General features: G+C 26.6%; 2 protein-coding genes and 2 non-coding genes across 4 annotated transcripts; 1 reads left to right on the forward strand and 3 right to left on the reverse strand.

The window, feature by feature from the left end:
- The first annotated feature begins 220 nt into the window (after positions 1–220).
- LOC124941679 (peroxidase 27-like) lies at positions 221–2,019 on the forward strand. The gene is made up of 3 exons (XM_047482058.1): positions 221–382; positions 1,136–1,324; positions 1,409–2,019. Exons 1-3 carry the CDS (start codon positions 221–223, stop codon positions 1,979–1,981), a joined length of 924 nt encoding a protein of 307 aa, XP_047338014.1. The 3' UTR covers positions 1,982–2,019.
- Positions 2,020–2,680: 661 nt separating this feature from the next.
- Positions 2,681–2,752, reverse strand: TRNAG-UCC. Its single transcript has one exon. It is a non-coding gene; the product is annotated as a tRNA-Gly (tRNA).
- A 156-nt stretch (positions 2,753–2,908) lies between these two features.
- Positions 2,909–2,980, reverse strand: TRNAG-UCC. The gene has a single exon. It is a non-coding gene; the product is annotated as a tRNA-Gly (tRNA).
- A 1,146-nt stretch (positions 2,981–4,126) lies between these two features.
- Positions 4,127–5,129, reverse strand: LOC124938790 (protein DESIGUAL 3-like). The gene is made up of 3 exons (XM_047479592.1): positions 4,966–5,129; positions 4,600–4,841; positions 4,127–4,523 (listed from the first exon to the last, which is right to left on the reverse strand). Exons 1-3 carry the CDS (start codon positions 5,062–5,064, stop codon positions 4,316–4,318), a joined length of 549 nt encoding a protein of 182 aa, XP_047335548.1. The 5' UTR covers positions 5,065–5,129; the 3' UTR covers positions 4,127–4,315.
- Between the last annotated feature and the right edge of the window lie 13,137 nt (positions 5,130–18,266).

Below are 18,266 nucleotides of genomic sequence, written 5' to 3' on the forward strand. Positions count from 1 at the left end.
GAGCTGGTTTTGTTGAATCGAATGTATAGTTATAATTATTGAGCAAATTAGTCCAAATTTGGAGAATCTTAAGTTTAGTTATAAATATCATCATAACTATCAATCCAATCTCTCATTCTAAATACAATTGCCTATCTAATCTTGATCAAGATTATTAATCATGGTGTCTCACCACTATATCTTCTCCACCATTTTCATGTTTTGCATAGTTTCATTAGCCATGAGTGTTGCCAATTCTGATGATCTGAAGCTTGATTTCTACAAGAAAACATGCCCCTCCGTTGAGTCCATTGTCAAAAAGACCACAGCTGATTTCGTTCTTAGAGCTCCCACTCTTGCAGCTCCGTTGCTTAGGATGCATTTCCACGATTGCTTTGTTAGGGTAAGTTGATTCTCGCAAACAAACATGCATGCTCACTTGATTTTCTAATAATTATATATATGTTATATTTTAAAAATCGTTATTAAATTACAATTAACATCTTAAAGTCACATTTTGAGATTATCGAATTAAAGTAAAAGTTGTTTTTTAACATTTAAAGATCGATTTGATATGAAATTTTTATTTTTATTTTTATTTTTATTTTTATCATTTTTTTAAAATTCTCTCCTTATCAAGTACTATTATTCTAACTAATCAAATGGTTTATTTTATCAATTAAAATATTAAAATACCATTACTTTTTTGTATTAATTATAAAATATAAAATAAGTAATTAACTTAATTAAAAATTCAAATAATTTTCTGTTTTTTTATAATAAAAAAAAAATCCATTAAATAACCAATATCCAAAGCATGTTTGATTTGGGTTTTTTAAGGGTTTATTTTTTCTTTATATTTTCATCATTTAAAAAAAATCTCACTATCACATTATTATAATTCTAATAATTATTATTCTAATCATTAAATTACTAATTTTATCAACTAAAATATGTTTTATTTTATTTTTATTAAATTTAAAATACAAAATGACATTTTAGGAATTAAACCAATTAAAAACTCAAATAATTTACATTGTTTTTGTATCAAACAATATTATTACTTTTTTTTTTTGACAAACACAACATAAAACCAACGTCAAATATAAAAAAAAATGTGATTGAAAAGGGCTAATATTGCCTTCATTTTGTTAAGGGTTGTGACGGTTCGGTACTATTAAACTCAACAAACAATAATGAAGCCGAGAAAGAAGCAATACCAAACCAGACTCTAAGAGGATGGCATGTCATTGATGCCGTCAAAACCGCCGTGGAGAACAAGTGCCCCAACGTTGTTTCTTGCTCCGACATCTTGGCTTTGGTAGCAAGAGATTCTGTCTTATTGGTAATTGCATGCTAGCTACAAATAAATTATCCTTTTACTAATTAAAAGAAAATTTTATATGAATATGATTTATTGAACATATAGATAAAAGGACCATATTGGGAAGTGCCTTTGGGACGTAGAGATGGAAGCATATCCATAAAAGATGAAGCTGCAAATGATTTACCATCCCCTTTTGCCAACATCACATCACTCAAGAACACGTTCGGTTCACTCGGTTTGAATTCGAAAGACCTTGCGGTTCTTTCGGGAGGACATACAATAGGAATTGGTCATTGCTTTGCAATCAACAATAGGCTTTATAACTTCACCGGAAATGGCGACTCTGATCCATCAATGGATCCCAATTACGTTGCACATCTCAAGGTGAAATGTAGGCCCGGAGACCAAACCACTTTCGTTGAGATGGACCCGGGAAGTTTTAGAACATTTGATGATGATTATTACACACTTGTTTCAAAGAGAAGAGGTTTGTTTCAATCGGATGCTGCCCTTCTTGATGATAGGGAGACCAAAGGGTACGTTGAACTTCAAAGGTCCACCGGTGGATCTACCTTCTTTGAGGATTTTAGGGTGTCTATGGTTAAGATGGGAAAGATTGGAGTTCTTACTGGCCGTGAAGGACAAATAAGAAAGCATTGTGCTTTTGTCAACTAATGTTTTATGGATTGGTTTCTTTCTTGTTTCTATTGTTTTTATTGATTGATTATGATGAATAAGAACATAGTCTTCGCTACTTTTGCGACGATTATGGAAGGTCAAGATATATATATTTGGAATTCATTGTCCTTATTTGTCTTGTAATGTAAAAATAGTATTACTTTATGAAACTATATATCAAATAAGAACTATATCATAATATATACTAACTAATTTGAATATGAACTATATCATAATATATACTAACTAATTTGAATATGGTTTGTAAGGATAATTTATGAGATTAATGGGTTTCTAACAAAAAGAAAACACATAAATTCTCAAATATTTTTACCAAAGGAAAAAGGTGCGTCTGCCGGGAGTCAAAACCAAGACAATTATCCTAACCGTTGGAGTCAAAACCAAGACAATTATCCTAACCGTTGGACTAGGAACGCACACTTGTTGTTAAGATGAATAAAATATTTCTCAACACAGATCTATTGCTTGGAAGACAATTAACCATTTGACTACAAACAAAACAAAAAAAAAAATAAAGGAAAAAAATTGTGAGTCAAACCCAGGTCTATTACTTGGAAGGCAATTATCCTAACCGTTGGACTACAAATGATCACTTGATGTTAAGATGAATAATAATGTTGTCTTCACTACCTCTACGACGATAAATCTATTTTCACCAAAAGATAAAGAAAAAAATGCGTCTGCCGGGAGTCGAACCCGGGTCTATTGCTTGGAAGGCAATTATCCTAACCGTTGGACTACAAACGCTCATTTGATGTTAAAATGAATAAGAATATTGTCTTCGATACACCTACGACGATAAATCTATTTTCACCAAAAGATAAAGAAAAAATGCGTCTGCCGGGAGTCGAACCCGGACTCAGGTCTATTGCTTGGAAGGAAATTTTCTTAAAGGAAAAAAAATGCGTCTGCCGGGAGTCGAACCCGGGTCTATTGCTTGGAAGGCAATTATCCTAACCGTTGGACTACAAACGCTCGCTTGATGTTAAGATGAATAAGAATATTGTCTTCGCTACCCCTACGACGATAAATCTATTTTCACCAAAAGCTAAAGAAAAAAATGCGTCTGCCGGGAGTCGAACCCGGGTCTATTGCTTGGAAGGCAAAACCGTTGGACTACAAACGCTCACTTGACATTAAAATGAATAAAAACATTGTCTTCTCTACCTCTACGACGATTATGGAAGGTCAAAATAAGTCTATTTTTACCAAAAAAAAAAAAAAAAAAAAAAAAAAAGAGAAAGAAACAAAAGGTGCGTCTATTGAGAGTCAATAACGGGTCTATTTCTTAAAAAACAATTATCCTAACTGTTGGACTATAAATGCTCTTTTGATGTTAGAATTTCTTATAATTTTATACTCACTATACTACTGTTCACTTCAGCTTCACAATTATACAGTACCATTGATGTTTAATTTAATGTTTTTCGAAAGAGTAATAATAGAGAGCGAAAATTTGGTGTCCTGAATGATGTGTCAACACGTGATTGGATTTAGAAAATGAAATTTCACTTTCCTATTAAATTGAACCCAGAGTTTTCAAAAAAAGAAGAAAAAAAAGTTCAATCACGTGTTGCCCCATCAATCTCGACATCATTCATGACAACAAATTTTTCCCTTTATCATTAATTTTTCTAAAAAAAACAATGATTCAAAATAAGAAATAGTAATCAAATTAAATGTGTTGCTTGAATTTTTTTATTTTTTTTTATCTAGTTCTAAGTTTCTCAATTAGAGATTAACATGATGTCATGAATATAAAACTCATTATTAAACTCCTTTGATAATCTGGTTAGATGTTCTTCCCTTATTTCATCCATTCATATTATTACCCAAAAAAATATTGAATAGTTAAATTAAGTATTTTGCAAATTTAAATCATGATTCATAACTATCCTCAAATATATTGGACATCACTTAATCAATTCAAATTGATTTTCTTAACAAGTTCCAATTTTTCAAAATAAACGGTCCAATTGCTCATGTGTACTGGTCTCATTTGCTCCCAATCAAAATGGACATCCAATAGACATGGGAGCATGAGAAAGGATGTGAAGAGACACTCAAATGAGCTAGCTAATATATATACAAGGTCTTTCTTAACTTATAAGCCAATATTAAAGTTTTGAAGTGACAAAAATAGGGAAAAGGACATATTAATATAAAAATAAGAGAAGGCCTCAAATTAAGAGCACTAAAGTCAAGAGATGAACATCCGGAATTAAGGGAAATTTGTCCAAAAGCTGAAAAGGAAAAACAGAGACATGAGAATACAACCAGGGGAGCCAGATTGAAAAGAAAATTAAACGATTATGAATTAGTGGTGGCAGTGGCAGTAACGTAGAAAGCAACAGAAGAAATAGCATGAGCAAAGCAAGAGATGGCTCCATAGGAGAGAAAATGGTGATGAGAGATGCCGCATGAAGATGAAGCCATCAAAGAAGACTTGTTGTTGTTGCTGTTGTTGTTATCCCTTATTGATGTCACTAACACAAACATTCCTATGCCCCAAACCACCCTGCAGCAAATTAATACAATCAATATGTGATGATGATGATGATGATGAACATGATGAGTATACAAAAGTTGCAGACCATGTGAAGAGGAGGAATGCAAGTGAACATTGGCGGGTATATGAGGAGGAAGAGGATGCCTTGGAGTGGTGTTGGTGATCAGTAGAGTGAGTAGTGCAGCTGCAGCAAAAAAGGGCTGTGCAACCGATGAGATTGGCTAGAACATGGGAAACACCCAGAAATCCTGCAGCAGCTAACCCCAGTTTCAAGACTTTTGGACTTGCCTCCTTACACTCAAATATCAATAATCTCAGTTCCCTAACCTGTAAAAGTAAATAATAATAATAATAATAATGTTATACCAAAACTAAACTAAGCTAAGCTAGAATGATTATGCAGAAATGAAGTTGAGTAGATGTAGATGTAGATGTTGGTAACTGGTGGTACCTGATCCTGAGCAGCTTGGGCTTTGATTGCGAATAAGCCAGCTGCTATGTCCATGGCTACAACCATAATACATGCTAAAATCCCCACTATTCTCAACATCACACACTATCGATGATGATGATGATCCAATACTCAAACTGCCCAGGCTAGTTCATATATATTTATCTACATTACACTACACACTAGTCTATACAGACAGACAGAGAGACAATGGTGAGATTATCGAGGAGGAGGAGTGCTACTGTTTGTGTTTGGACTTTGGAGGGAAAACAGAACTTTTTTCACACTTTTGAGAATATATGGCCCATTCCATTCATGCCTATCGATGTCCTTCATATTTCTTCAACTCTATCCTTCTTTTCACACGGTCTTCTACTCCTATCTCGTTAATTAAGGACATTATACCATTCTTTCCAACTCAATTAATATTATTTTTTAGTTATTTTAGAACATTTTCAATCATTCTTTTCAAAAAAAAAATATAAAAACCATTCATTTTCAATCACTGCTTTTGATCAAGTTATGATCATATGGGAGAATCCTATGTTTAGAAAAAAAAAATATTATTGGAAACACCTAAACTTCTCTTTTTTTGAGGAGTAATGATTCTGACGCACCACTATCCATATTTATTAATGTTTTTGTTTGGGCTTGTTTTTATGTTTGTTTGTTTTTTTCATCAAACTTATTATTGGGTCCAGCTATAGCCTATAGGTAGTGGTGTGTCTCAGGCTTTGATTAATACCATACTATATATTATATATAATAGATAGTAAGGTTTCAAGACAGGACTCATGCAGAAGAGAGAAATCAGTGATAGATATTCAAAATTTAGGGGGAGCGGGCAGTTAAGTATCGGTTTTGGCCCTGTGAATTCTCGCGACTTTCTCTACAATCTAATAAGGTTAGATTTTTCTTTGGACTCTATCATATACTCGTTTGAGCATTCCATTTCGGTGAGATCTCTTATTCTATTTCGGTGAGATCTTTTATTATTATTATTATTATTTTATTTTTATGTAATTCATCATTAACGGTGAAAGACTTTGTATTTGTGAACCTCTAAAGTGTTAAAAATATATTTTGTTGTAACTCACTATAATATAATGAAGTGTTTTAAGATTTACATTTTCTGTGACTTTTTTGTCCTGATTCGAAGTGTCTTTGTGTGTGCTTGATTTTATTATTTTTTAATTTTTTTTTATATAAAGCTTCATCCTGGTTATTGGTTATCAGGTATAGATAGATTACAATGTTCGGGGTTTGATTTTTCTTAAGCACTTATGACTACTTAAATCTATTATTTATTCAAATATCATACATAAATGTTCTTAAAAAAATGAACCAAATTATAAAATGAGAAATTATATTATTTTTACAGTTTATTTTATTTATACCTAAACAAAAATATGATAATATCAATTATCAACTATAACTAATAATAGAATAAACATGATTTTGAGACTCAACAATAAGGGGAAATTGGACTAAATGACCCTAAAAATAAGGGTATTTGCGTCCGTGGTCACTGATAATTAAATTTGATCTGGTGACCACTTTATTTTTTTTGGACGAAATTACCCTTTTCGCGTAACGCGAAGTGGCTTCGCGAAACGCGAAGTGAATTAGGTTAATATAAATACTTAAAATTTTCATTTCCTTCATTTTGCTTCTCTCTCTTTCTCTCTCTTCTCTCTCTGTTCTTGTTCGTCGGCCGGCGACGACGAAAACTTTGGCGACGGCAACGGCGAAAACTTTGGCGACGAGGACTACGATTATGCCCCATGAATCTACAAAGATAAGAAAACCTTAACCTGAATCGATGTTTATAATACAGATTTATGTTCTTATTTCAATACCTTCATTTCAAATCCTAACTCTAACCCAAATCGATTTATGTTCATGTTTCCAGCATCTCCATCTGAAAACCTTAAATCAATTAAATCTGTTCATATTGGTTCATACTGGTTCATATTGATTCATATTGGTTCATACTGGTTCATATTGATTCATATTGATTCATTTTTTTGTTCATCTTATTGTTCTTATGTCGATGATGATATTTGCAGATCATATGGGTTCTGTTTCGCGAAGTGCTTCTCGTTACGCGAAGTACTTCTCGTTACGCGAAGGACTTCTCGTTTCGCGAAGGGCTTCTCGTTTCGCGAAGGGCATACTACATAAGCACTACGAATACTAAAGGGTTGATCGTCATGCAAACCGGTAATACTACATACACCCTTGGTGCTTTCATTTGAATTCTTAGTTTTAAATTGTTAAACAAACAAAAGAATTGGAATTGTACCTCTCCCAAACACAGTTAGTGTTTTTTAATCTGAATTTCAGTTTGTGCATTTTGATATGAATGCTTCTAATGTTCACCCCATTATGTGTAGGGAAAAATCCCGTGAAAAGGGAAGAAATAGAGAGGGTGATAGGGAGAAATCTCGTGAGCGATCTTATGAGAAGCCAAAGGATCGTGAGGAACCGGAGGATGAAGTGGAGGGATTGTATGAACATGAATGTCGTCGACGAGGACAAAGAAAATCAGACAATCATAATAATGGGCGTGGTGGTGCGCAATATGAACAACTAGAACAAATTGACGAGGACAAAGAAAATATTAGGTGAATGATTAGGTGAATGAGAACAATTTTTCATTTCCATAATAGACTACCACCAATATCCAAAGAAAAGATATATCTTATTTGTTCAAATAATAACTAGACTGGTCCTCCATTTTTTGTTTTTTTATAGCTTTATATATGATAACTCTCTAGTCTAGTTTGAAACTTCTTGGTGAGTTTGAATGATAAAAATATTACATTTTGGTGAGTTTTGTCTTAAATTTCTATCCCAAATGTAAATAACAAAAATATGTTTATCATTTGATTTCTTTAGATGACAGGATGAAAGTACAATATTACATTAATAATTAGAAAAACTTTATATATATCTGATTAAAAAAATAAAACAGACAAAAGAAATGAAGCCTCATTTTAATTAGAGAATTTGAGTAAATGAAGCTTATTTTAATGTCCATTAGAATTAAGTTTAATAATGCAAATTGGATTAAAGTCCCTTAATATGAAAGGGAAGTTTATCCAAGTCCAATCTCAATTTCTCTCTGTCTCCCCCTTTTCAAAATGCAATTCTATAAATAAACTCTTTAACATATAATTATAGAACACCTAAATGAAAACAACTCAATTGTATTGACTATTGAGAAAATCCTTCATCTATAACGTCGACACTTAGCCGATTTCCGTCTTGCTGTAAATACTTCTTCACTGAATCCAGACCCATATGACGAAACATAAAGCCCTTCGCGAAACGAGAAGCCCTTCGCATAACGAGAAGCCCTTCGCGTAACGAGAAGTACTTCGCGTAACGAGAAGTACTTCGCGTAACGAGAAGTACTTCGCGTAACGAGAAGTACTTCGCGTAACGAGAAGCACTTCACGAAACAGAACCCATATGATCTGCAAATATCATCATCGACATAAGAACAATAAGATGAACAAAAAAATGAATCAATATGAACCAGTATGAACCAATATGAACAGATTTAATTGATTTAAGGTTTTCAGATGGAGATGCTGGAAACATGAACATAAATCGATTTGGGTTAGAGTTAGGGTTTGAAATGAAGGTATTGAAATAAGAACATAAATCTGTATTATAAACATCGATTCAGGTTAAGGTTTTCTTATCTTTGTAGATTCATGGGGCATAATCGTAGTCCTCGTCGCCAAAGTTTTCGTCGTCGCCGTCGCCAAAGTTTTCGTCGTCGCCGGCCGACGAACAAGAACAGAGAGAGAAGAGAGAGAAGAGAGAGAAAGAGAGAGAAGCAAAATGAAGAAAATGAAAATTTTAAGTATTTATATTAACCTAATTCACTTCGCGTTTCGCGAGGCCACTTCGCGTTACGCGAAAAGGGTAATTTCGTCCAAAAAAAATAAAGTGGTCACCAGATCAAATTTAATTATCAGTGACCACGGACGCAAATACCCTTATCTTTAGGGTCATTTAGTCCAATTTCCCACAATAAGACTGATGCAAAGTTTACTAACAAACAGGTTACATTCAAAATCTACATAATATATAAGAAACTAGAATATTAGAGTTAAGGGTACTTGTTTCTTTTTCATAATATTGATAAGTACTTTATATTATATATATAATACTAGTCATTCTTTTATAATTAAAACCATAATAATAATTTTTATTTATTTATTTAAAAATAATATTTCAATTATTTAAATAATATCTGGTAATTATTAAAAATAAAATATAAATAATTTTAATTTTAATAATAAATACAATAATTAATTATAATATGATCATTTTTATATAATTTTAATTTTAAATATTACATAAATAATATTATTATAATAAATTAATTAAAATGAAAAATATAAAAACTTAAAAACAAAAGAAAAAATGAAGAGTTTTATATGAAAATTTTATTTAAAAAATATTATAAAAGTCAAATATAAAATATTTTAATAAAAAATGTTATAAAAAAATTATAGTATAACATTATATTTAATATAAATGTGTGTGATTATTATACAATATTTTAAAGACATTAACTCATATTGTTTATGTTTGATTGTTAATATTTTATTTGTAATTCTAAAAAAATTATATAGGTAATTTGTTGAGAAATCTTATAACATATTAAAAAAAATTGGAAAAATTTAATTTTTTTTTTTTGGATGAAAAGAATGTAATTAGTATAATCCATTGATAATTAGGTGTTTATATTTTTATTTATTTATTAAGTTACTACATACTTCAATATTTTGAAATAAGTATGATATAACAATAATAGTATTTTATATTTTTAATTAATACTAATTTTGTTACAAATAATAATAATAATTTCTCTATAATCATTGCAATGGTCTTAATCAAACACTAATGTTTAACAAGGATTAATTCAGAAATTCTGAGTTTGGGGTTGGTTTAAAAAAGATTTGTAATAAATTTAGAAAAATTGTGAGAAAATTATAGATAAAGTTAATAGATAAAGGTAAATTTTATTATTTTTTAAAAATTAAATAAAAAATAGTGAATTAAATTTAAAATATTTAAAAAATTATGAATTAATATCATATCATCTTAATTTTTTTTATGTGGGCTTCAACCCACCCTTACCTTATGTAAATCAGCCTGCTTTTAACAATTATATACCTATTCTCACATTTATCAATTATTTTCATAATTATCATTCCCTTAGAGCATTTCTAACAGTACCCTACCCAAACCGGTTTACAATATTCATTACGCATAATTGAATTAAAAATTCAAAAGAAACCCCTAAAGTTTATTAATGTTTAGATTTGGGTATTTAACTTTTTTATATCATTTATTCTTAATATTTATTTTAATTCTTTAATTTTTAATTTAATTAAATTTTATATCTAATTTTGTATATAATTTATTTATATTATGTTTTATCTTATATATTTATATTAATATTTTTTATATATCATAAATTTATAATAATAAATAATATTGATAAAAAAAACTAAAAAATAACCAAATACAATAATTATATTTTTTTAAAATATTTAAAAATAAAAATTACATTTCTTATTATAATTAAAAATAATCTCTTATCATACTTAAAAATAAAAATTACATTTTCCACAATAATTAAAAATACAACCTAAATATAAAAAAAAATAATGATAATCAATACAAATACAAATATGATTAATAATATGGTAATTAGGTTTAATTTATAAAATTGATAAATATATGAATAGTTATTAAAAATTATAAAAAATTTGTATAAAATGAAATATTCTTTTAAATTTGAAAATGGAATTTTGGATTGAAGTTGAATTACTGACATTTACTGCATTTTGAATTTGAGAATATGAGTATGAATTGGAGATGGTTTTATGAACCATTTCTTGTTCTACCCATGTTTCAAACAATTTTTCCCAAATTACTCGCATTTTCATTCATTTTCCCAAATTACACACATTCTCTCTCTAAAATATTTAATTAACTCATTATTTCCTTAACCTATTAATTAACTCATTCTCTCTTGACTATTAATTAAACTTTATTAATTAACTTATTAATTAACTCATTTTTTCTTAATTAACTAATTAAATATACTATATAAATATTAAAATAAAATAACACGTATATTTTAATTTTACTTAAATTTATAAATATAATATATATATACTTTTTTTTACATTATAATTTTTACTTAAATTTATAAATCTATATATTCACTATATTTTCTTTACATTATTCTCTTTATATAGTCTAGTTTATTTAAAAAGAAATGTTGTGTTAGAGAGTATCAACCAAAATTAACTAATTCATAAAAATAGCCCAGTGGTAAGGAAACTAAAAGAAAAAAAAACACATATTTGATGAATTGGGTGATTTGATGACTTGGGTGTTATGCTAGTTATACTTTATTAAAAAATAAAATTAACTACGACATAAAACAATGGTTTAATTTTGAAAATGTAGAATTCCAACTGTAATAAAATGTGAAAACTAAATATTAAATTAATTTATTATGGTATTTTAAGTAAAAGAATAATCTCATATTATTTATATTTAATTAATTTTTATTTTTTTATTTTAATAAAAATTAAAATATAATATATAATTATAGTATGTTAATTAAAAATAAATAAGTAAACTAAAATTTTAAAATATGAGTTATTTAATATGGTGAAAATATATTATAAATATATATAGTCTTGTTTGATGAGATGTTATTTGAAGAATTAAGGTTTCAACAAATTTATTATTTGGGAGTATAAGTTAAATTATTAAATAATTTTTATATTTATTATTGATTTTGTTTGATGATAAAACTAACTAAAATGATTTAAATTAACCTCCTATTAAATAAATTGATAACAATAATAATAAATTTAAAAATAAATAAATAATATTTTAACATCTTGAAAGATAGATTAAATTATATGATTGATCAATAATATTATAAATGAATTAATTGAGATTAAATTCAAATAATGTAAAGAAAAAAGAGTATAAATGTATAATAAAGATTTATAAATTTAGTAAAAATTGTAAGGTAAAGAAAAGATAATATATATATTATATTTATAAATTTAAATAAAATTAAAATTTATGTGTTATTTTATTTTAATATTAATATAATATATTTAATTAGTTAATTGAGGGGAAAAATTAATTAATAAGTTAAGATAGGGAGAAAGGGTTAATTAATGGATTAAGAGAGAGATTAATTAAAATGTTAATTAATATTTTAGAGAAAATGTGGATAGTTTGAAAAAAGGAATGAAAATGTGGATAGTTTAAAAAAAATGATTTGAAACATGGGTAAAAAAAAAAATAGTTCATTCTTTGTAACCAAACATAAAACACAGAAGTTGTTGATTTTACTTTTATATTGTGTTGCCTCACTTCATAATTATTTACATACATATATTAGAGATACCTTCACTGTTTTCATCACACTTTGTGTTCTTCGGACAAATATTGATTAATGAAAATATTTCATCATTATAATTAAAAGCATTATTTTGTTTGTTTGGGAGAAACAAATCATATTAAATTTATGGAATAAATGTTTAGTTTATACAATATGGAATATCACATTTTGAAGAAATATTCAAATGGGTATTAATTACTTACTATTTATGACATCAATGGCCCGTTTTGTATCTACCAGAAAAAAACAGATCAAAATATTTTGAAGCAAATCCCAAATATTCAAATGGGATATTAATTACTTATGACATCAATTGATCTACTAGAAAAGCCCAGATCAATTCATAGTAGATAATGGGTCATATTATAATTGGGTTATAGCAAGATAAGGTAAATAACAAATAGAGTACTAATATGAACCCTTATGCACATTATTGTAATCATCAATGACTAAGTCACAAAAGATGGAAATATTTCAAGTAATTAGGAAATTAAGGGTAGAATCGGCCAAGTCCAAACTTAGGGTAAGAATTAGACGAACAGAAAGTTTAGAGGTGAAAGTGTAACAAAAGCTAAAGGTCAAGGGTTGAATTGAAGAACTGGTGAACATGGTTGGGTTTTTTTATGTCTTATCGGGTTTTGGGCACATTTTAGACTTTCTTATATATTTTTTTTTGGGTCCAATTGCTTAGGCCTTATTTGGATTTGGATTTCCAAATAACCCAACCAAATTAATTGTCACTTCACTCCCCCCTCTCAATACTAAAATACTCTTTATTTTAAATTATAATTATTTATTTTATTTATATATATCAATACCTTTTACGTCTTTTTACCAAAAAAACATCATTATTTCCTCAAAATTATCATCAATCATTACCAATAATCATTTCTCTCTCTAGGTTATTTAAATAACCTGGACCGAACAAGAACTAATTCCTGTCCTACCCACCTTTCAAACAATTTTTCTCAAACTACCCACATTTTCATTCACATTCCCAAACTACCCACCTTTCTCTCTTTAAATCATTAATCAACTTTTTAATTACTCATCTTTCATATTAAATTCACTAATTACTTTATTTTATAAATACATATATATAATTAAAATTAAATATTATAAATATAATTCAAATAAATATTATAAACTAAAATAAAATATTATACACTAACATAACTTACATTACATAAAATTTTAATATTATATTATTTATTAAAATAAAATAAAATATATTATATTATATAAATATTAAAATAATACATATATTACATAAATATTAAAATAATATTTATATTTTAAAGTTTATTATAATTTATTTTAATTTTAAGATTTTTTAAATTAATAATTTTATAAATATTTTAAGATTTAGGTAATTTATTTTAAGGTTTAGTTTATTTTATTTTATTTAAGGTTTATGTTATTTATTTAATTTTAATTTATAATATTTATTTTGATATTTAATTTAGTAGGTTTAGTTTTAATTATATATATTATATTTATAAAATTATGTAGAAATAAAATATATGTCTTATTTTAATATTTAATGTAATGTATGTGTTATTTTAATATTTATATAATATAATATATTTTATTTTAATATATAATATTAAAGGTGTAAGTAATGATTTTTGTTTTAGTTTATAATATTTATTTGTATTATTTAATTTATAATGTTTATTTTTAATTATTTATATTATATTTATAAAATTAAGTAAAAATAAAATAGATGTGTTATTTTAATATTTATATAATATATTTTATTTAATATATATTATTAATTTTAATTATATATATTTGTATTTATAAAATAAAGTAATTAGTGAATTTAATGTAGAAGATGTGTAATTAAAAGGTTGATTAATGATTTAGAGTGAGAAAGGTGAGTAGTTTGGGAATGTGAATGAAAAGGTGGGTAGTTTGAGAAAAATTGTTTGAAAGGTGGGTAGAACAGGAATTGGTTCGACCGAACAAGCCCATAGATGTGCTTGAATTTTTTTTTCCATATATTTTTAAAATTTAAATTGTGTTATATAATGTTTCAAATTATCCTAAATAAAATAATTGAAGATAAATGTTATACTCATTTTATCTCAAATTAATTTTAGAAAAATTAAAATAAATTAAAATAAATATTTTATTTATTTTATCTCAAAAAAATTATTTATTAAACTTAAAATTATATTAAAAAGAAAGTTGACAAAAACATATATCATATTTATTCAAAATATTTTATATATTTTTAAAATTAAAATAAAGCCAAAAGGGTAAAAGAAAATCTAATTTTAAACAAATTCTTAAACTAAAAATAAAGCGTGATCCCGTGTGGCCGAAATTCGGAAGAGTTGTTGTAGCATGAACCACATCCTTCGGATATGTGCTAGATCCTCATCAAACACTCAGGAATGCACCATGTCACCAGCTACAATGGAGGAAGACGCGCTCACGAAGCAGCGAATTACCAAATAGTTACTCCAATAATGTTCCCCCAACATAGACGGAACACCCGAGCATTGACGAAACGCTCAGTGTCCGCGCACGTGCCCAAAAACATCGTTGTTTTGCCCCTCCCTCAACTCTCAAAAGCGGAAGACTCGAAACGACATTATTTTGCCCTACGTCTCCGTCTTCTTCTCGACGACGAATGGCAGTCATCTTTGATTAAAATACAAAAAAATATTTTGATAAGGGCTCGTTTGAGATTTATTTTAATATTTTTAAACTCTAATGTCTTTTAAACTGATGTTATTCAAATATATTCATCTTTAGTCATTATCCTCAAAGACATGTACTAGCATTTAAAATTGTAAATTTAAATATTGTTGTTACAATTTTAAATACACAAAAATTTGTGTATGTCTAGGACCGGAAAAATAATTGGTTAAATAAAATATTATACAAATAATTTATCAAAAGCCAAAATTTTATAGAGTAGAGACCATTTTTAAAGGGTACAGAGGATGTAGCGCGAAAACTCTTTCTCGAGTAACACCAATGACCAACCTACGAACCAAAAAAAACTCTAGTTAAAATATGTTTGTATATGTATACATTTTATTGATTTTAAGCTTAAAAATTAACAACTATTTATCAAATAAATAATCTTTTAATTAATTTAAATACATATTTTAAAAAACAAATTTTTATTTTATTATTTCAAATCTAAAAGATTATTTAAAATTTAATCATAAATTAATTACTTTTAATTAATTTCAAAATGTCAGGATATTCTCATAAAATCTTTTAAAATAATATTTTATTTTAAAATATTCCTGACTCGTAAATCGAGATTGAAATTTATCCAATCTCGAGCTTTTTTTTTTTTGGGACAAGAGTTTTTGGGGTTACACCCTTCTTTTTACTCTAACGTAATATTTTATTTTTCTTAATTAATTTACCATATTTATATAAATAAAATAGCAATTCTCTCCTTTTTTTCAATTTTTAAATTATTTATACACATTTTTAAGACATTCAAATTGTATTCGACAATTTTGAACAAGTATATTTCGAAAAAAATATTTTATTTTAAATACATTTACATTTAAAATTAGACCGTACATAAAAAGAAGTTATTTAAAAAGTAAATACAAAATCTATCTATATTTTAGTCACACAAACAAACTTCGACAAATTAGAAGTCGTAAATCTCAAAGTAACTTTTAATTTAAAAAAAAAAGTAATAAACATCTATAAATATTATTTTTTTTTAAAACATATCAAATTAATTATAAAAAAAATTACGTGGCAAATATTTTTTTATTTAAGAAAATATTTAAATGGCTAAATTTTTGATAGTTCGATCTCATATTACACCATTCAAAGTTCAAGCTGATTGAACGAAAATTGACTTAAATTCGAGACTCAAATAACAATGAGCCTATTATTGTTTTCAAATATTTGATTTTTTTTTCCCTTTAATGTATGAATTGCATTCATTTCAATCTGATTACTATTTAGTTTTTACTAGACTTAAAAATGAATTGGTCCCAGTGGCATAAATCGTAATAGTTAATAGGGCAGCAGGAAGGGTTAGAAATGCGTGCACTCCAACTCTTGCCTTATCTTCTCCCCATCATTACCTCTGTTTTGGAAGAGTAATTTATTTATAAAAAAATTAATTTTTAATATATAATCAATAGGATTTGTAAAAAAAAATAAAAAGAGTTCATCATTACTTGGCCAGGTTCTTCATAATGGTTAAAGGTAAAATTCATGATTGTTAATCTTGTCTTATGATTACTTAAGGAAGATGGTGGAGTTGTGCTGAATTCCATAATTTATTTTACTTTAGGATTAATCATAATATTAATTAATTAATTAATTGAATCTAAACATTTAAAATATGGTTAGTGGACTGCAAAGTAGAAGGTTTAAGGGAATTATATACTAAATAATTGATTAAAAGAGTTTAATGATTCACTTCCTTTTTCACAGTTGTCTTTTAATTTTTTATTTATTACCAAACAAGTGGCCACATAGATATTGTTTTTATTATATTCTTATTTTAACTTTAATTTTTTTTAGCTAGAATTAAAATTTTGCAAATTTGAACTATCAAATTGGAGTGTAATTAATTGATGTTAATAACTAATTTAAACAATAAATTTTTTATTTTTTATTTATTTTATTTATAAAGAATTAGTTATAATTAAAATAAATTAGGAGTTACAAATATATCATTAATTTATAAATAATAAAATATAACGAAAGGTTAAATGATACAAATTTGCAAAAATAAAATAAAATAATATAAGTCATATAATAATCATGTAATTTTTGTAAGGTGACTCAAAAGATGTTAAGTTTCATAACAATAAGGTGATTAAATATAACAAGTTGAACAAACTAATTAAGTGGTGTTTGAGAAATCTCTATCCAAAATTCTGAGCGATAATAAAAAAAAAAAATTGTCTGACTGAGGGTATGTTAGTAACGCCGAAAAAAGTTTTTTCATATGATAACTGATTCTCTATAAATATTATCGAAATAGCGAGAATTTTATATAAATTATTAGAGAATACATGTAAAAGATTTTTAGATTAAAGATAAATTAAAAAAAAACTATTTATTATAAAATAATAATAATGAAAATAAAATTAATAAAAATAAAAAATAATTTCATATCCGATAACATGTTTCAAAGAAAGAGACAAACATTAACTCGATAAATGATCACCAACACAAATTCGATAAATGATCATCAACACGATTAAAATGTATAAACAACACACAACCTACAAAAAATTGAAAATATTATTCGGATTACAAAAATCCGATACAACAAATTCGATTAAACTAAACTGAATTTCATATCGTACCAAATACAACACCAACTTAAATTTGAGTGGTCGAAAGAGAAACAAGACATCTTTTAATGCTAGAAAAGTCATCAAACTATCAAGATGATAACTTTTCAAAGAAAAAATTATAAAAAAATAAAAAAAGGAAAATATTAACAATAATTTATAAGGCATTTTCTTTTTAGATTTTAAACAAAATTAATTTTTAATCAATCATTAACTAAAATATTAAAATACTTTTTATTTTAAATTATTATTTATTATTTTATTTATATATTAATACCATTTAAGTTTTTTAGTAAACTTAAAATCATCTACCATTATTATTTTTTTCACCCTAAACTTAAAAAAAAAAAACTATAATCCAATATATAAATTGGTAACATTTTTGTATTTTTATGATTTTTTGTATTTTTATGATTGTCACGTGTTGATAAAATGCGTTTAACCAAGCCACATAATGTCTAGTAGGCAAAAGAAAAAGAGAGATAGATATGATGGGCATTCATTTCATGGATAATGAATAATGAGTGAGG

This window comes from Impatiens glandulifera, chromosome 1, assembly GCF_907164915.1.
Source record: "Impatiens glandulifera chromosome 1, dImpGla2.1, whole genome shotgun sequence".
In the NCBI taxonomy this organism is placed as follows: domain Eukaryota; kingdom Viridiplantae; phylum Streptophyta; class Magnoliopsida; order Ericales; family Balsaminaceae; genus Impatiens; species Impatiens glandulifera.

Excerpts from the sequence above, each read along its gene's own strand:
- LOC124938790 (XM_047479592.1), bottom strand. The coding sequence starts at position 5,064 with ATGTTGAGAATAGTGGGGATTTTAGCATGTATTATGGTTGTAGCCATG. Across the intron at positions 4,842-4,965 it reads CCCAAGCTGCTCAGGATCAG|GTTAGGGAACTGAGATTATT; the intron begins GTACCACCAGTT and ends TTACTTTTACAG. Across the intron at positions 4,524-4,599 it reads GCATTCCTCCTCTTCACATG|GGTGGTTTGGGGCATAGGAA; the intron begins GTCTGCAACTTT and ends AATTTGCTGCAG.
- LOC124941679 (XM_047482058.1), top strand. The coding sequence starts at position 221 with ATGAGTGTTGCCAATTCTGATGATCTGAAGCTTGATTTCTACAAGAAA. Across the intron at positions 383-1,135 it reads TCCACGATTGCTTTGTTAGG|GGTTGTGACGGTTCGGTACT; the intron begins GTAAGTTGATTC and ends CATTTTGTTAAG. Across the intron at positions 1,325-1,408 it reads CAAGAGATTCTGTCTTATTG|ATAAAAGGACCATATTGGGA; the intron begins GTAATTGCATGC and ends TTGAACATATAG.